Source organism: Myxine glutinosa, chromosome 3 (genome assembly GCF_964187855.1).
Source record: "Myxine glutinosa chromosome 3, kmMyxGlut1.1, whole genome shotgun sequence".
Classification (NCBI taxonomy): Eukaryota; Metazoa; Chordata; class Myxini; order Myxiniformes; family Myxinidae; genus Myxine; species Myxine glutinosa.
Window position 1 is genome coordinate 1,110,037 of NC_136263.1, and position 18,184 is coordinate 1,128,220.

General features: G+C 54.4%; 1 protein-coding gene across 1 annotated transcript in view; it reads right to left on the reverse strand.

Annotated features, from left to right (window-relative positions):
• The window catches only part of NCAPH (non-SMC condensin I complex subunit H), a 204,855-nt gene that overhangs the window by 74,008 nt on the left and 112,663 nt on the right, over positions 1–18,184 (reverse strand). The window contains exon 12 of the mRNA XM_068111352.2: positions 6,667–6,789. Coding sequence (XP_067967453.2) covers positions 6,667–6,789 — 123 coding nt within the window. The remainder of the gene's footprint in view (positions 1–6,666; positions 6,790–18,184) is intronic.

Sequence of the window (18,184 nt, forward strand, 5' to 3'; positions counted from 1 at the left end):
TCTCAAGCAGCAGTTCATTGAAACATGCAACCCCTTCGATGCCGCCACACCAGACACCCTCGTCAACTTGGCTACGGGACAAAGTGTCGCAGAGGCGACGACCACCTACCTCACCACAACTCTTCAACGGGGAAAAGCGGCTAGATCGGAGTTTCTGTTTGAGTGCGCAGAAGACGGAGCAAGGTTTGTAAAAACGGTGAAGCGCATCAAAGTGCAAAACTTCGCATCCGAGAACGCTCGAAAAGCGACCAAACGTGAAAAAGTTGGTACCGAAGGTGTGAGAGACGCCTTCGCTCACATACTGGCGATGGATGCGGTACGAGAAGCTATCGACCTCCGAGATCTACTAAGCCATCCAATCACCCCGATTCCCCTGTCAATCGCACACAGTGATGGGTCAGTGACGAAGACGACGAAGTCAGCGTTCACAAAAGTTCTGGAAAGTAAACAGAAAGAACCTTCCAGCGACATGGACATCTCCCTCTCAGTGAGGCCATCGGTATATCTCGTTGATGGTGGCCTTATTCTTTACGAGGTTTTGACTCGCCACAAACAATCAACGTATCGCTCGATAGCTAGAGATATAATGGTGCACATTTGTCCGCACGCCGGTACCGCAATTGAGATGCACCTGCTTCTTGACAAGTACCTGACGCCATCAATAAAAGATCTGGAGAGGAGGAACCGGGGTGGTGGACATGAGGATTTTGTGATAACAGGGCCGGAACAGAGGCAAAAGAAGAATGGCAGTGAACTCCTGAAAAACTATCATTTCAAGAATGCATTTCTGAAATTCATGATGGAAGAAGTCCAGAACGAGCAGTACGCTAGTATCATTGACCGCAAAACAGTGTATGTTTCCCACGGGGGAAGTTGTATAGAACTAAAGGTGAACAGTAAGGGGTTGCTGGTGGTGTCCGTTCCCTCACAGTATCAAGGCCAACATGAAGAGGCAGACACTTTATTTGCTTATCATGCCGTGACGGCAATGTCAGGTGACATAACCGTGCGCTCCTCGGACACTGATGTTTTAGTGATACTGTTGCCAATCACTGCAAAGCATCCCCACCGCATAATGCTAGACTACGGAAGCGTAAACAGTCGCCGCTTCATCAGCGTGTCCGAAATTGCACACGTACTGGAGGACAGGGAAGCCGGTACAACAGAGGCTGTCGTTGGTTTTCACGCCCGAACAGGATGCGACTACACATCGGCGTTCTACAGAAACCCTTTGAAATAATGGAGAAAGGGCATGTCAAGGCTTTGCAGTCTTTGTGTGATGACGAAATGGATGTCGTGGGGTTGGAAAGATTCGTTTGCCACGTGTACGGCAATAAAAGCGCCAAATGTGTTGATGAGGCGCGAGCAGAGGCCTTTTTCAAGATGGTAGGGGCGGGAAAGTTATCTGACCAAGTGAGGAAGATGAACTGTGCTTCGCTGCCGCCGTGCAGGAGAACCCTTCTGCAGCATCTCCATAGGGCTCACTATGTCTCCTTGATGTGGAAATCGGCTTCGAAAGCGAATCCAACGGCCGGAATGTATCCCACCAACTATGGCTGGGAAGTGGATGCAACTGGCAACTACACATTCCAGTGGTTTCTCGGACCTGTACTGCCTGAAGAGCTGAAAAAGCCTGCTGCCCCAGAGACTGAGGAGTTTGTAGAGGATCCCTACGAATGCGACACAGACGTGGAGGACGAGGCCGACCGAGACCAGCCCATAGACACGCTCTCACCTGATAGTGATGGTGAACCCTGGAGTGGGGATAGCGGGAGCGAATCCGAAACGGAGTGATCAACACAGTTTATACACTGTGATCAATGCGGCAGGAACCTTATGCTTATGGAACTACTGTCAATACAGTCCGTACCATATTCGGATAAACTGAGTAGGTTGGGATTTGCTTGTCGGTATTGGTTTTGGATGACGTCATTGTTGGTATTGCCACATAATATTTCCATATTTTTGGGTTAACATTTAAAATTGACGGTTAACGGTACTCGCTGTTTGTTTTTGTTTGATTATTGGTCACTGGTAATTGATTCAAACCACTTCCTCTTTCCTCTTATTCAATACGGCCAGTGAGAGTTGAATCGCTTTAGGATATGTACGTCATGTTACAGACGTTGACCAGCGATTGAAATCCGGAAGTAGGTTGCCCGCATCCGGGTCGCTCAAGTGGATCAAGGTCAAATTAGGCCTACAGGAGAACATATTGCTGTCATTGGTATTTTTGTATTTGAAAATATCTCCATATCGCGTTTTAAAAAGTTTGATACTTGTCGCATTTGGATTGCATAAGCATCTGCGTTGTGGGTGTGTCGAGGTCAAAGGTTGCTGTCAAGGTCAAAGTACAGGAGAAAATTGCTGTCATTGGTATTTTCGTGTTTGGCAATAACCATTGCATTATATGAACCAAGTTTGATGCTTGTCGCTCTTTGGTTGAATAAATGTGGTCACGTGACCGATTAAAAAAGCTGCTGTTCTCGAAAATGTACAGTATAAAATTGCTGTCACGGTACTTTTGGTGAACTACGGTCCCTACCAAATGCATTGGTGCAATTAGTTTCCTTGTCGCTGTTGGGTTGAATAAGTGCATTTTTGGTGACCCGAAAAGGTCACCTGTAGGCCTAAGGTACAGGCTATGACCCGGCAGCAATCCCGACCTTCAGTCAGTGATGGACGATCAGCCACCTCATGTAATGAAACCTTCTGTCTCTTTCCGGTTGAACAAATTTCGCTGGCGCTCGGTCTAATATGGAGGCGAGCTCACATCCCAAATCCTGATATGCCGAATCCAATTCATGGACATGGATGGGTAGACGAAAGTGGGACCCTGCAGCCAAAATGGACAGATCATGACATTTTGCCAACCAAACTGGTGGATATCCTTGAACAGAAACTGGAGTGTGAGAACAGTGATGATGAGGAGGAGGATGGAGATGATAACAATGACCAAGGCGATGAAATGTCATCTTCAAGTGAAGAGAGCGGAAGTGAGAGCGACGATGATTAAGTTCTGTCATTAAACTGAAGTGAAGTTGGTTGAACCACAATCAATGTCACATCTTATAGGTTAGCTTTTATTTGGGGCATAGAATTCACTCGGGGAATGGTGTAACTTGGATCTGAATGGTGACATAATTTCTTAAATAACTAATAATTTTTTGGTTGGTTTTGTGATTATTGCGAACTGGCAAATGACTTTCCTTGAAAGAAAATTATGCACCCAGTTGACCTTTGACCTTGATAATCTGACCTTGAATGTCAGATTATAGCCAGTTTTGGAATATTATGTTATGATACCACCTTTGAACCCATTTAGCAAATCTTTGTCATCAAAACCAAGTATTGATGCTTTGGAGGTTGAAAGAACAAATTTTGGTCATTTTTTGAATTCGTCCTCTAAATTCAAACGACCGCCAACCAGTCAATACTTGGAAATTTCGAAGCTGTTTTTTCCATAAACTGTCTTGATGTATGTACTATCAAAAAGGCATAATAAAACATTCCTTTACCAATTTCTTGCCTACCTCAGGTCATTTTTAACTTTCAAGGTCATGGATTTTGGGCAACCCCCAAATTACGTCAGAGTTTGACCTCTGGTGACCTCATTTGCATATAACACATATCATTGTAAAGAGTGTCCCAGGACAAACATTTTGAGGGGTCATATGCAACCATAGGATGACTAGGTAAAAGGTTATGGCCATTTGAATTTCGCCTACCCCTAATTTTCGGAAATCACCGACACAGGGGGGTAACATCAAAATATGCATGGGAGGTACCTTGGGAATGAGTTTTTTTTCTGTTAACATGGTTTTTCCTAACCCCTAGGGTGGGGGGTACATGGACATACCAGGAAGTTAAGTTGTGGGGGGGGGGGGGGGTGGGGGGGGGTGCATGTAAACCCTACTCAGCCCACAGACTAATTGCCATTATCCATAGATTTATCGATTCACGAGCAGAAGTACCCGGCATTGCTGGGCGGGGGAGGGGAGGGACGGGAGGGGAGGGGAGGGAAATGGGGGGAGGGGAGGGGAGGGGAGGGGAACGGGGGGGGAGGGGAGAAGAGTGGGAGGGGGAGGGGGAAGGGGAGAGGGGAGAAGAGGGGGGGATGGGAAGGGGAGAAGAGGGGGGGATGGGGAGGGTGAGGCATGGGAGGGGTGGGAGGGGGTGGGGGGGTGTGGGGGGGTGGGGGGAGGGGGTGGGAGGGGGAGGAGGGAGGGGTGGGAGGGGGGAGAGGGGGGAGGGGGAGGGGAAGGGGGAGAGGGAGGAGGAGGGGGAGGGGAGGAGGGGAGGAGGGAGGGGGGAGGGAGGTGGGAAGGGGCCAGAGGGGGAGGGGAGGGGGAAGGGGGGTAAGGGGGAGGGGGAGGGGGGAAGGGGGGTAAGGGGGAGGGGGAGGGGGGAGGGGAGGAGGGGGGAGGGGAGGAGGGAGGGGATGGGGAGGGTGCGGGATGGGAGGGGGAGGGGGAGGGGGGGAGGGTGTGGGAGGGGGAAGGGTGTGGGAGGGGGGAGGGTGTGGGAGGGGGGAAGGGGGAGGGGGAGGAGGAGGAGGGGGAGAGGGGGAGGGGGGAGGGGGAGGGGGAGGGGGAGGGGGAGGGATGGGAGGGTGAGGGATGGGAGGGTGAGGGATGGGAGGGGGGAGGGAAGGGGATGGCCAGTCAACAATGACGTTGCAGTTCTCATGGTCGGAGAGCAGCACAACAATCAGACATAGCCCTGCATATTCGCAACAGCACGAAGCGGATTTTGGAGACTCACCGATCCTGTGACGTCCTCCAGTACCGCGTTGCCGGGGCGGGGGAAGGGAGACCTGTACATTCCCAACCCGTACATTCGCCCTCTCGACTCAAGCTCACTCGGACAAAAGCCTCGCACAAATTACACCGTGAAGGCCCAATGGTCATGTCTATGCCACAAATCACGGGCGCACTGAATTGAAAATATATAGCACGCTCATACTCCGTGAAAAGTGAAGCCGCCGTGTCGCCATCTTGGTCAGCACGACTCGACCAACTCGCTTCGCGGATCTCGTTTTGTGCGGCAAGAAACTGCTCCAATCGGTTACGGAAGGGTTGTGGAAAGACGTTTCACAGCTGTTTCAAAAAAGTCTTCAATTCATATCGCACAAATCGATACAAAACACGATCGCATAAAAGGTGAAGTGAAGTGAAGGTGAAGTGAAGTGAAGAAGACGTAACCAATCGGTTACGGAAGGGTTGTGGAAAGACGTTTCACAGCTGTTTCAAAGACGTCTTTAATTCATATCGCACAAAATCGATACAAAACACGATCACATAAAAGGTGAAGTGACGTGTGATGGGATGGAACATCACGTGATCGCTCTGAGCGAATCAGTCTGGCGGCGGGAATGGAACATCACGTGATCGCTCTGAGCGAATCAGCGAGATGCTCTGGAACCGGCTGAGATTAGCGGGTACTTCGCTGAAATGCGCTGAGGTAAATATGAATTAAAAATATGGATCGTCAAATATTTTGAGTTCGGCCCACGCTCAATGGCCATGTCTATGTCAAATATCAAGCACGTAAGCCTCTCCGTTTAGGAGTCTATCGGTAACATCACACACACACACACACACACACACACACACACACACACACACACACACACACACACACACACACACACACACACACACACACACACACACACACACACACACACACACACACACACACACACACACACACACACACACACACACACACACACACACACACACTGTGTTTTATATATATAGATTATTAGGATATTAAATGACCACTTTTGTGCACAATAGGGCTACAAATCAGCAATAAAGATGAATATGAAAAATATTTCAAACTATATTCCCCATGGCTAGTTGATCATATGTATGAAGTTTCGCATTGGTATGTTAAGCGGTTTGGGGTAAAATATTTTTTACGTTTTTATTTTCAATCCAATATGGACACCATACCACGTGAATGATGACGTCAAAAATTCAATTAATCATTCACATCGGGTTGTAGAGCAGATATATGGAGTTTCAGATTTTTCAGGATAAGGATTTTGATTCAACCAATTATGGCTGGAATACCACTTCAACGATGATGTCATCATTATCACCCTATATACCCCATGGAGAGTTGATTAGGTCACGAGTTATGCCCTTTTTGGATTTCTGGGCGTTTCATCCATTAAAAAAAAAAAAAGTTATGGCCTTGCAATGGATAATATTGGGACCGGAAGGGGACATATATTGCAAAGCAATTATTCCTCTTGTTTAGGTTCGTGTATTAAAATGTTGGTAATACAATTGTTGCCTTGTCTATGGCGAGGGAGAAAACAACAGAAAAGCAGTGGTTGGTGTTTTCACGCTCGGTATACCGATAGGTTTTGCAGTTGCCGATGGATCATTTCTGATCAGATGACAAAGTAATCGATCACATCTACGATGGCACACAACAACAATATATCAGATTCATGGAGTGTAAAACGTCATCAATACAGAATGGATGATTTTGGTTTTTAAGGGGAGCCCAAGGCACAGCCATTGGACAGGGCGATATTGTGAATGTTCGAGACTCTTATGTCCACAGGGCCAAATACTGCATCTTTGATGTTTTGCTCCAAGGTGCAATCTCCTCATGAGATCGATTGCTTTAACATGGTGTGCATACCACTACAGAAGGCTTGAGGTAGAGACGCAGGAAGTTGCTCGGATCGTAGTGCAGGTCATCTGGCAGTGTCGTTGCCTGCGTACTGTGCTTCAGCAATGTGCTTTTGCAGATAACCGTTATTGCCTACGAGTCAAGGGAAACATCAAAGAGTCCTCACATGAACACGTCGGTGCACATATAGATCGGGAGCTGCAGAAAAGCCGATCGCTGCAGTTTAATATGCAAAGAGTTGCAACAAAATGTACTCCACATTTAACAAAACTTGGATATGGTTGTGACAAGGAATGTCATCGATTCACTTCCTTTGAGAGTTGAAGCACCATATCATGTTAACTCAGTTAATAAACAAAAGGTAATAAACATAAAGGGTTGAAGCACCATAAAAAGTCCTGCTACCAGATACTATGACACATGTAGAGTCCATTAGATTATGTTCACATCACATGTTGTTAAAAAATAAACCGAGTACATAATCAGGGGTATTCAATTTATTTTGGCTGGTGGGTACATGAACACCACTTTTACCGACAGACCATTTTTTATTTTTTGGATGACATCCGTTACAAAAATGTAAAATGCATATGTAAATATTACATTGTGGTGGACACGAAAGCTCACTGGCGTGATGGCATCATTCCGCGCACCAAGTGGGCGGCGGCCACGCCCAAGGGGTAGGCGTGGCCTCGGGATATACACCGAGTGCGCAGCCCGGAGCACTCCAGTGCTACAGTGGAGCTCTTGCAATAAAGACTCTTTTAACTTACCGCGTTGTCCGCTTCCTCCTTGCTAAACAAGTAGCGTGCGTAGCACCGCGCTTCATTGGTGACCCTCCGACGTTCTGGTCAGCCGTCGCTGACCACCCGAACACGCCACACCAATGGCAACCAACGCGGTCACAATCAAACTCCCCGAGTTCTGGGAGGCTCAAGCTGAAGTTTGGTTCCTGCAGGCAGAAGCCCAGTTCCGACTTCGAGGCATCACGGTGGACGAGACCATGTACTGCCACGTGGTCGCCTCTCTCGGGCCGGGCACGGCCGCCCGCGTCGTGTCGGTCCTGAGGAACCCACCGGCCGACGGCAGGTACGAGGCGATCAAGCATCTCCTCCTCGCCACGTTTGGCCTCACGGTGGACGTATGGGCCGACCGCCTCCTGGACCTCCCCAAGCTCGGTGACACGCGACCGTCGGTCCGCATGGACCATATGCTGTCGCTGATGGGCGACGAAACCCCGAATGCTCTATTCCAGGCGTTATTTCGACGCCAGCTGCCGGCACGAGTACGCCTCGCATTGGCCGGTTCTGCGACAACGGAATCCCGAGCTCTCGCTGCTGAGGCCGACAAGTTCTTCGCGGCTTTGGACACGCAGGCGAGTTTTGGCGCGGCCGTCGCGCATCCCGAGGCTGATGCACACCTCGTGGCTGATGCTGATGCACACCTCGCGGCCGCCGCCACGCCCCGCCCACCACCGCGGAGAAAACCGCGGCCTCTGCCACCAACCTGGTGTTTTTTCCACGCCCAGTTCGGCCACGAGGCTCGGCAGTGTCGCCCGCCGTGCTCATTCGGCAGGTCGGGAAACGCCCGGCCCGGCCCTCAGTAGTGGCACTGAGCGCCGGCCGTTCAAACAGCCTACTGTTCATAACGGACACCTTATCCGGGCGCCGTTACCTGTGCGACACGGGAGCGCAGGTGAGTGTCGTTCCCGCCGGTACGTCCGACAAGCAAACCGCGGGCCGGGGCCCCGCGCTGCTTGCTGCCAACAGTACGTCCATACGCACATACAGAAAACGCTGCCTCTCTCTGCGGTTCGGAGGGCAGGTTTTCCGGTGGTCGTTCGTCACTGCCGACGTGCCCATGGCACTGCTCGGCGCGGACTTCCTGTGCACTAATGGGCTGTTGGTGGACGTAAAGCACAGAAGGCTCGACCAGGCCGAGACGTTCAGCTCGCTCGCTTGCTGCCCAGGTCGTTGAGCAGCTCACGGAGCGGCTCATCGAGCGGCTCGCCGAGCGGCTTGCTGAGCGGTTCGGTTCCGGCCAGGTTGATCTGTACGCTTCCGGCAGCGGACGAATTCACGCGCCTCCTCGCCGGCTTCCCGGCCCTCACGCGGCCCACCTTCTCGGCGGGGGCCGTCAAGCACGGGGTGGAACACCACATCCCCACCGCCGGGCCACCGGTCTATGCCCGGGCACGACGCCTCGAGCCGACGAAGCTCGCGGTAGCTAAAGCGGCGTTCGCTACGCTGGAGCGGCTCGGCATCGTGCGGCGCTCCGAGAGTGCTTGGGCGTCGCCGCTCCACATCGTGCCAAAGCCCGGCGGGGGATGGCGACCGTGCGGGGACTACCGGCGCCTCAACGACGCCACCACCCCCGACCGCTACCCCGTCCCCCACATCCAGGACTTCTCCGCCCGGTTGGCGGGCATGTCCTTCTTTTCAAAGGTGGACCTCATACGCGGTTACCATCAGGTCCCCGTCAGGCCGGAGGACATCCCGAAGACGGTGGTCATCACGCCATTCGGACTTTTCGAATTTCTTCGGATGCCCTTCGGGTTGAAGAATGCGGCTCAGGCGTTCCAGCGACTAATGGACAGCGTCTTGCGCGACTTGGATTTTGTGTACGTCTACCTGGACGACATCCTCGTCGCCAGCGGGTCCCGCGAGCAGCACATCCACCATCTCCGCACACTCTTCGAACGCCTGGGCCAGGATGGCCTCATCGTGAACCCCGCCAAGTGCCGGTTCGGCGTCGCCGAGATCGACCTTTTGGGGCACCGCATCACCAGGCAAGGGGCCGTCCCCCTACCGGCCAAGGTGGAGGCAGTGAAGGGGTTTCCGCGCCCCCGCACGATCAAGGGGCTCCAGGAGTTCCTGGGCATGGTAAACTTTTACCATCGGTTCCTGCCCCGCATCGCCCAGCTCCTGCGCCCCCTGCACGAGGCCCTCCGAGGGAAGCCGGGCAAAGGTGACGTTACCTGGACCGAGCAGATGGACACGGCGTTCGTCGGCGCGAAGCTCGCCTTGGCCAACGCCACCATGCTCGCGCACCCTGCGCCCGATGCACCGATCGCCCTCACCACCGACGCCTCGGACTACGCGGTGGGCGCGGTGCACGAGAAATGGGTGCGTGGTGCTTGGCAACCGCTGGCGTTCTTCAGCCGGCAGCTTCGCCCGCCCGAACGCCGTTATAGTACCTTCGACCGCGAGTTGCTCGGGCTCCACCTGGCGGTCAGGCACTTCCGCCATCTGCTCGAGGGCCGTGCGTTCACGGCCTTCGTCGACCACAAGCCACTGGTCTTCGCGATGGGCAAGGTCACCGAGCCGTGGTCGGCCTGGCAGCAGCGTCACCTCTCGGCCGTGTCCGAATATACGACGGACATCCGGCACGTCGCGGGGAAGGACAACCCGGTGGCGGATTTCCTTTCCCGGTCCGTCGCCCACGCAGTCCACCTCGGCATCGACTATGCCCGGATGGCGGCGGACCAGGCCGCCGACCCCGACGTCCAGGCCTTGCGGACCGCCGTCACGGGCCTCAGCATCACCGAGGTGCCGTTCGACGGCGTGGGCACGGCCCTCTGGTGCGACGTCTCCCTCCGGCGGCCTCGCCCCATCGTGCCCGGGGGCTGGCAGCGCCAGGTTTTTTGCCGCCATCCACGGCCTGTCCCACCCGGGCACGAGGGCCTCCCAGAGGTTGGTCGCCGACAAGTTTGTCTGGCATGGCCTCCGGAAGGCCGTCCGCGGCTGGACCAGAACGTGCCTCGCGTGCCAGCGCGCGAAGGTGCACCGACACACCCAGGCCCCATTGGCCCCGTTTCCGGTGCCGGAGCGTAGGTTCGACCACGTTCACGTGGACCTGGTGGGACCTCTGCCCCCCTCGCAGGGTTTCACCCATGTCCTCACAATGGTGGACCGCACCACCCGGTGGCCGGAGGCCGTGCCTTTGGCGGCGACGACGGACATCGCGCAGGCGTTCATCGCCACCTGGGTCGCCCGGTTCGGCGCCCCCTCGGACATCTCGTCCAACCGCGGCCCCCAGTTCACCTCGGAGCTCTGGGGGGCGGTCGCGCGGGGGCTCGGGGTTCAGCTGCACCGAACCACGGCCTACCACCCCAGGCCAACGGCCTGTGCGAGCGGTTCCACCGCTCGTTGAAGGCCGTGCTCCGAGCCACCCTCAGCGACGGCGGCTGGGTCGACAGGCTCCCCTGGGTCCTGCTGGGCCTCCGGACGGCACCCAAGGACGACCTACGCGCATCCGCGGCGGAGTTGGTCTTTGGACAACCGCTGCGGGTGCCGGGCGAGTTCCTCCCCGACCCCACGGCACCATGGTCCGCGGCGCAGGAGCGCTCCACGCTGCAGGAGACCGCCCGGAGGTTCGCCCCGGTGCCGACGGCGCACCACGGGCACCCACCTACGCACGTCGCCCCGGAGCTTCGCACCACGGAGTACGTCTTCGTCCGGCACCGGACACCACTGCGGCCCCCGTACGACGGGCCTTTCCGTGTGCTGGAGACCGGGGTGAAACATTTCACCTTGGACATCGGCGGTACTCCCGACCGCGTCTCAGTGGATCGCCTCAAGCCGGCCCACCTCGACGTGGACCACCCACCGCCGGTGGTTCGGCCCCCGCGTCGAGGCCGCCCCCCTGCGGGCGGACCCCTGGCACCGCCCAGCCCCGCCGGCACGCCGCCCCCCGGTCCGGGACCCATCCCGGGTGCAGCCGGAGGCATCCCGGCTGGCATCCCTGCACCCCGCCAGTCGCCACAGGGCGCTTCGGCCGGTTCATCCGTTTGCCCCGCAAACTGGCCCTCCAGGTGCGCGGGAATTCTGGGGGGGGGCGCGTGTGGCGGACACGAAAGCTCACTGGCGTGATGGCATCACTCCGCTCACCAAGTGGGCGGGGGCCACGCCCGAGGGGTAGGCGTGGCCTCGGGATATACACCGGGCGCGCAGCCCGGAGCGCTCCAGTGCTACAGTGGAGCTCTTGCAATAAAGACTCTTTTAACTTACCGCGTTGTCCGCTTCCTCCTTGCTAAACAAGTAGCGCGCGTAGCACCGCGCTTCAACATATACGCAAGTACAACTTATCACTTCACTGATGGATATATTAAGGAGGGGTGGGGGAGAGAAAGGGGTGGGGGAGTGAAAGAGGTGGGGGAGAGAAAGAGGTGGGGGAGAGAAAGAGGTGGGGGAGAGAAAGAGGTGGGGGAGAGAAAGAGGTGGGGGAGAGAAAGAGGTGGGGGAGAGAAAGAGGTGGGGGAGAGAAAGAGGAGTGGGAGAGAAAGAGGTGGGGGAGAGAAAGAGGTGGGGGAGAGAAAGAGGTGGGGGAGAGAAAGAGGTGGGGGAGAGAAAGAGGTGGGGGAGAGAAAGAGGTGGGGGAGAGAAAGAGGTGGGGGAGAGAAAGAGGTGGGGGAGAGAAAGAGGTGGGGGAGAGAAAGAGGTGGGGGAGAGAAAGAGGTGGGGGAGAGAAAGAGGTGGGGGAGAGAAAGATGTGGGGGAGAGAAAGAGGTGGGGGAGAGAAAGAGGTGGGGGAGAGAAAGAGGTGGGGGAGAGAAAGAGGTGGGGGAGAGAAAGAGGTGGGGGAGAGAAAGAGGTGGGGGAGAGAAAGAGGTGGGGGAGAGAAAGAGGTGGGGGAGAGAAAGGGGTGGGGGAGAGAAAGAGGTGGGGGAGAGAAAGAGGTGGGGGAGAGAAAGAGGTGGGGGAGAGAAAGAGGTGGGGGAGAGAAAGAGGTGGGGGAGAGAAAGAGGTGGGGGAGAGAAAGAGGTGGGGGAGAGAAAGAGGTGGGGGAGAGAAAGAGGTGGGGGAGAGAAAGAGGTGGGGGAGAGAAAGAGGTGGGGGAGAGAAAGAGGTGGGGGAGAGAAAGAGGTGGGGGAGAGAGAAAGAGGTGGGGGAGAGAGAAAGAGGTGGGGGAGAGAGAAAGAGGTGGGGGAGAGAGAAAGAGGTGGGGGAGAGAGAAAGAGGTGGGGGAGAGAGAAAGAGGTGGGGGAGAGAGAAAGAGGTGGGGGAGAGAGGCGTGGGGGAGAGAGGCGTGGGGGAGAGAGGCGTGGGGGAGAGAGGCGTGGGGGAGAGAGGCGTGGGGGAGAGAGGCGTGGGGGAGAGAGGCGTGGGGGAGAGAGGCGTGGGGGAGAGAGGCGTGGGGGAGAGAGGCGTGGGGGAGAGAGGCGTGGGGGAGAGAGGCGTGGGGGAGAGAGGCGTGGGGGAGAGAGGCGTGGGGGAGAGAGGCGTGGGGGAGAGAGGCGTGGGGGAGAGAGGCGTGGGGGAGAGAGGCGTGGGGGAGAGAGGCGTGGGGGAGAGAGGCGTGGGGGAGAGAGACGTGGGGGAGCGAGACGTGGGGGAGCGAGACGTGGAGGAGAGAGACGTGGGGGAGAGAGACGTGGGGGAGAGAGACGTGGGGGAGAGAGACGTGGGGGAGAGAGACGTGGGGGAGAGAGACGTGGGGGAGAGAGACGTGGGGGAGAGAGACGTGGGGGAGAGAGACGTGGGGGAGAGAGACGTGGGGGAGAGAGACGTGGGGGAGAGAGACGTGGGGGAGAGAGACGTGGGGGAGAGAGACGTGGGGGAGAGAGACGTGGGGGAGAGAGACGTGGGGGAGAGAGACGTGGGGGAGAGAGGGATACAGGAGGGGGTGAGGAGAGTGACGAGGGGCGGGGAGATAGAGAAGGAGGAGAGATAGAGGAGAGGGAGGGGAGAGATAGAAGGGCTGGGGCAGCGAGGAGAGGGGTGAAAGGGGCGAGAGCAAGGAAGGGAGGGGAGAGTGAGGAAGTGGGGCGAGAGAGGAAGTGGCGCAAGAGAGGAAGTGGGGCGAGAGAGGAAGTGGGGCGAGAGAGGAAGTGGGGCAAGAGAGGAAGTGCGGCGAGAGAAGAAGTGCGCCGAGAGAGGAAGTGCGGCGAGAGAGGAAGTGCAGCGAGAGAGGAAGTTGGGCGAGAGAGGAAGTGGGGGAAGCAGGGGGAGAGCAAGGAATGGGGGTGGGGGTGGGATGAGACAGCAAGGAAGGAGGGGGGGGGGAGAAGAGCAAAGAAGGGGGAGAACAAGGAAGAGGGGAGCGAGCAAGGAAGGGGAGCAGGGGGGGGAGGGGTGCAGGGCAGACAGGTAGGTGGTCTTTCTGTCTTCTACCGACTCCTCTCCGGTCTTGCTCCCCCTGGTCTGTCTGTGCTCTGTTCCCCAAATATTCCTGCAGGATGCAACAGATCTGCCAGCAACCCTCTTCTGGTGAAACTGCCAAAATCAAGACTCTCTGCTCACCTTCACTCTTTCATTCCTCTTTTCTCCCGCCTCTGGAACAAACTCCCTCACTCTCTTCAATCCCACTCTTCCCTCCAGGTCTTTAAAAAAGCTGTTCACAACCATCTCTTATCTTCCCCCATCCAAAACTTTGATCTTTTCTATCCCCGATAATACACCTCAAATCCACCTCTTTCAATCCCCAACTTCTTTCCTGAAATTCCTCGTAGTGAAATTCCTAGTCGTGTTAATTTGCTTTATACCGTGTACACCTCCCACTTCCCCAGCCCTACCCTTTCCACAGATCTACCAACGTCCTTGTTCTCTACTGTTGTTGTGCTTGTGTGCTTCCCTCTCCCCCCTCTTGTCTTCCACTTATTTCATTGTATGTTTTATGTATCTGTGCATGTTTTCATGTTCAATGTGATAGCTCTTACATGAGCCTCGATTCTGTATTTTAAAAATAAAAATAAAAAAATAAAAAAGTGAGGAAGTGGGGGAGAGCGAGGAAGGGGAGGGGGAGAGCAAGGTAGGGGGTGGGAAGAGCGAGATCGGGGGTGGGGAGAGCGAGGAAGGGGGGGGTGAAGAGAAATGCCCTGCCACACTCCAGGAGGGAGAGGGTGCAACAAGGTGGGTGAGAGCAAGAGAAAGAGAGAGGAGGGAGTGAGAAATGGGCAGAGGGTGGAGAGTGAGGAATTGGAGGCGGGGAGGGACCGAGGAAGTCGATGAGTGCGAGGAAATGGGCGAGAGCGACGCCTCAAAAATGAGTGGAAGTTTTTCAAAGGGTAGATAAATTCAAATATTATTCGGATATTTTTCGAATTCTCTCTTGAACTCGTTCACTTGTCGCGTTGCTTTACTCATTGTAATCCTCCAGTTATTGTCCTGTGGCTGGCTCTCAGTTAACACCAAGAGTACGCCACAGATGGCAATCGAGCTTAATAAAGGCGTTATCCAATTGATGGCGAATGATATGCGAGACGGAATGAAGAATACCGATTTACCTGGTCGGCCTTGGTGACGTCTTCACCCTGCAAATTAATAAACCACACAAAACAGAATTTATGTACAAAAATAACACGGCTTTATTGCCGGACCCCGATACAAAGAAATGCAACGATAGCTAAAACCCCAAATGAGCGCTCCTATATGCAGACTTCGACAACAGGGAGGATAAATTAAAATCAGCGTTGTGTTTGTGTGGTGCGAGCTTATCTCCGTCTAGCTGAGGTGTGTCAGTGTTCGTCAGGTCCGAGCACGTCGTCCAGGCCACAAGCGTGCAGTCCAGACACGGCTCCGGTTGGCGGGAATTAGGCTTCGATGCGCCTCGTTCACGCTCCACCAGGCCCACGTACGCCGCCACGGCAGGCCTCCCCTGCACGGTCGTCGCTCACACGTGAGGTCCCGTACGCGAACAACAGGGGAGCAGGATCGCCGGCGCTCCACAGTCTCTCCACCGTTCGTCACCCACAAGCAAGGGTCCAAACGGAAAGAGATCCATCGAGAGAGAGAGAGATCCATCGAGAGAGAGAGAGAGAGATCCATCGAGAGAGAGAGAGAGATCCATCGAGAGAGAGAGAGAGAGATCCATCGAGAGAGAGAGAGATCCATCGAGAGAGAGAGAGATCCATCGAGAGAGAGAGAGATCCATCGAGAGAGAGAGAGATCCATCGAGAGAGAGAGAGATCCATCGAGAGAGAGAGAGAGATCCATCGAGAGAGAGAGAGATCCATCGAGAGAGAGATCCATCGAGAGAGAGAGAGAGAGAGATCCATTGAGAGAGAGAGAGATCCATCGAGAGAGAGAGAGATCCATCGAGAGAGAGAGAGAGATCCATCGAGAGAGAGAGAGATCCATCGAGAGAGAGAGAGAGATCCATCGAGAGAGAGAGAGAGATCCATCGAGAGAGAGAGAGAGATCCATCGAGAGAGAGAGAGAGATCCATCGAGAGAGAGAGAGAGATCCATCGAGAGAGAGAGAGAGAGAGAGAGAGAGATCCATCGAGAGAGAGAGAGAGAGAGAGAGAGAGAGAGAGATCCATCGAGAGAGAGAGAGAGAGATCCATCGAGAGAGAGAGAGAGAGAGATCCATCGAGAGAGAGAGAGAGAGATCCATCGAGAGAGAGAGAGATCCATCGAGAGAGAGAGAGATCCATCGAGAGAGAGAGAGAGAGATCCATCGAGAGAGAGAGAGAGATCCATCGAGAGAGAGAGATCCATCGAGAGAGAGAGAGATCCATCGAGAGAGAGAGAGATCCATCGAGAGAGAGAGAGATCCATCGAGAGAGAGAGAGATCCATCGAGAGAGAGAGAGAGATCCAGATCCATCGAGACCCAGAGAGATCCAGAGAGAGAGAGATCCATCGAGAGAGAGATCCAGAGAGAGAGAGAGAGAGAGAGAGATCCATCGAGAGAGAGAGAGAGATCCATCGAGAGAGAGAGAGAGATCCATCGAGAGAGAGAGATCCATCGAGAGAGAGAGATCCATCGAGAGAGAGAGATCCATCGAGAGAGAGAGAGATCCATCGAGAGAGAGAGAGATCCATCGAGAGAGAGAGAGATCCATCGAGAGAGAGAGAGAGAGATCCATCGAGAGAGAGAGAGAGAGATCCATCGAGAGAGAGAGAGAGAGATCCATCGAGAGAGAGAGAGAGAGAGATCCATCGAGAGAGAGAGATCCATCGAGAGAGAGAGAGATCCATCGAGAGAGAGAGAGATCCATCGAGAGAGAGAGAGATCCATCGAGAGAGAGAGAGAGAGAGAGATCCATCGAGAGAGAGAGAGAGAGAGAGAGAGAGAGATCCATCGAGAGAGAGAGAGAGAGATCCATCGAGAGAGAGAGAGAGAGATCCATCGAGAGAGAGAGAGAGATCCATCTCGAGAGAGAGAGAGAGAGAGAGAGAGAGAGAGAGATCCATCGAGAGAGAGAGAGATCCATCGAGAGAGAGAGAGAGAGAGAGAGATCCATCGAGAGAGAGAGAGATCCATCGAGAGAGAGAGAGATCCAGAGAGAGAGATCCATCTCGAGAGAGAGAGAGAGAGATCGATGGAGACATCCATCGAGAGAGAGAGAGAGATCCATCGAGAGAGAGAGAGAGAGATCCATCGAGAGAGAGAGAGATCCATCGAGAGAGAGAGATATCCAGAGAGAGAGATCCATCTCGAGAGAGAGAGAGAGAGATCGATGGAGAGATCCATCGAGAGAGAGAGAGAGATCCATCGAGAGAGAGAGAGATCCATCGAGAGAGAGAGAGATCCATCGAGAGAGAGAGAGATCCATCGAGAGAGAGAGAGATCCATCGAGAGAGAGAGAGAGATCCATCGAGAGAGAGAGAGATCCATCGAGAGAGAGAGAGAGATACATCGAGAGAGAGAGAGAGATACATCGAGAGAGAGAGAGAGATACATCGAGAGAGAGAGAGATACATCGAGAGAGAGAGAGATACATCGAGAGAGAGAGAGAGAGAGATCCATCGAGAGAGAGAGAGAGAGAGAGAGAGAGAGAGAGAGATCCATCGAGAGAGAGAGAGAGAGAGATCCATCGAGAGAGAGAGAGAGATCCATCGAGAGAGAGAGAGAGAGAGAGATCCATCGAGAGAGAGAGAGAGAGATCCATCGAGAGAGAGAGAGATCCATCGAGAGAGAGAGAGATCCATCGAGAGAGAGAGAGATCCATCGAGAGAGAGAGAGAGAGAGATCCATCGAGAGAGAGAGAGAGAGATCCATCGAGAGAGAGAGAGAGAGATCCATCGAGAGAGAGAGAGAGAGATCCATCGAGAGAGAGAGAGAGATCCATCGAGAGAGAGAGAGAGAGAGAGATCCATCGAGAGAGAGAGAGATCCATCGAGATAGAGAGAGATCCATCGAGATAGAGAGAGATCCATCGAGATAGAGAGAGATCCATCGAGAGAGAGAGAGATCCATCGAGAGAGAGAGAGATCCATCGAGAGAGAGAGAGATCCATCGAGAGAGAGAGAGATCCATCGAGAGAGAGAGAGATCCATCGAGAGAGAGAGATCCATCGAGAGAGAGAGAGATCCATCGAGAGAGAGAGAGAGATCCATCGAGAGAGAGAGAGAGATCCATCGAGAGAGAGAGAGAGATCCATCGAGAGAGAGAGAGAGATCCATCGAGAGAGAGAGAGATCCATCGAGAGAGAGAGAGATCCATCGAGAGAGAGAGATCCATCGAGAGAGAGAGAGATCCATCGAGAGAGAGAGAGATCCATCGAGAGAGAGAGAGATCCATCGAGAGAGAGAGAGAGATCCATCGAGAGAGAGAGAGAGAGAGATCCATCGAGAGAGAGAG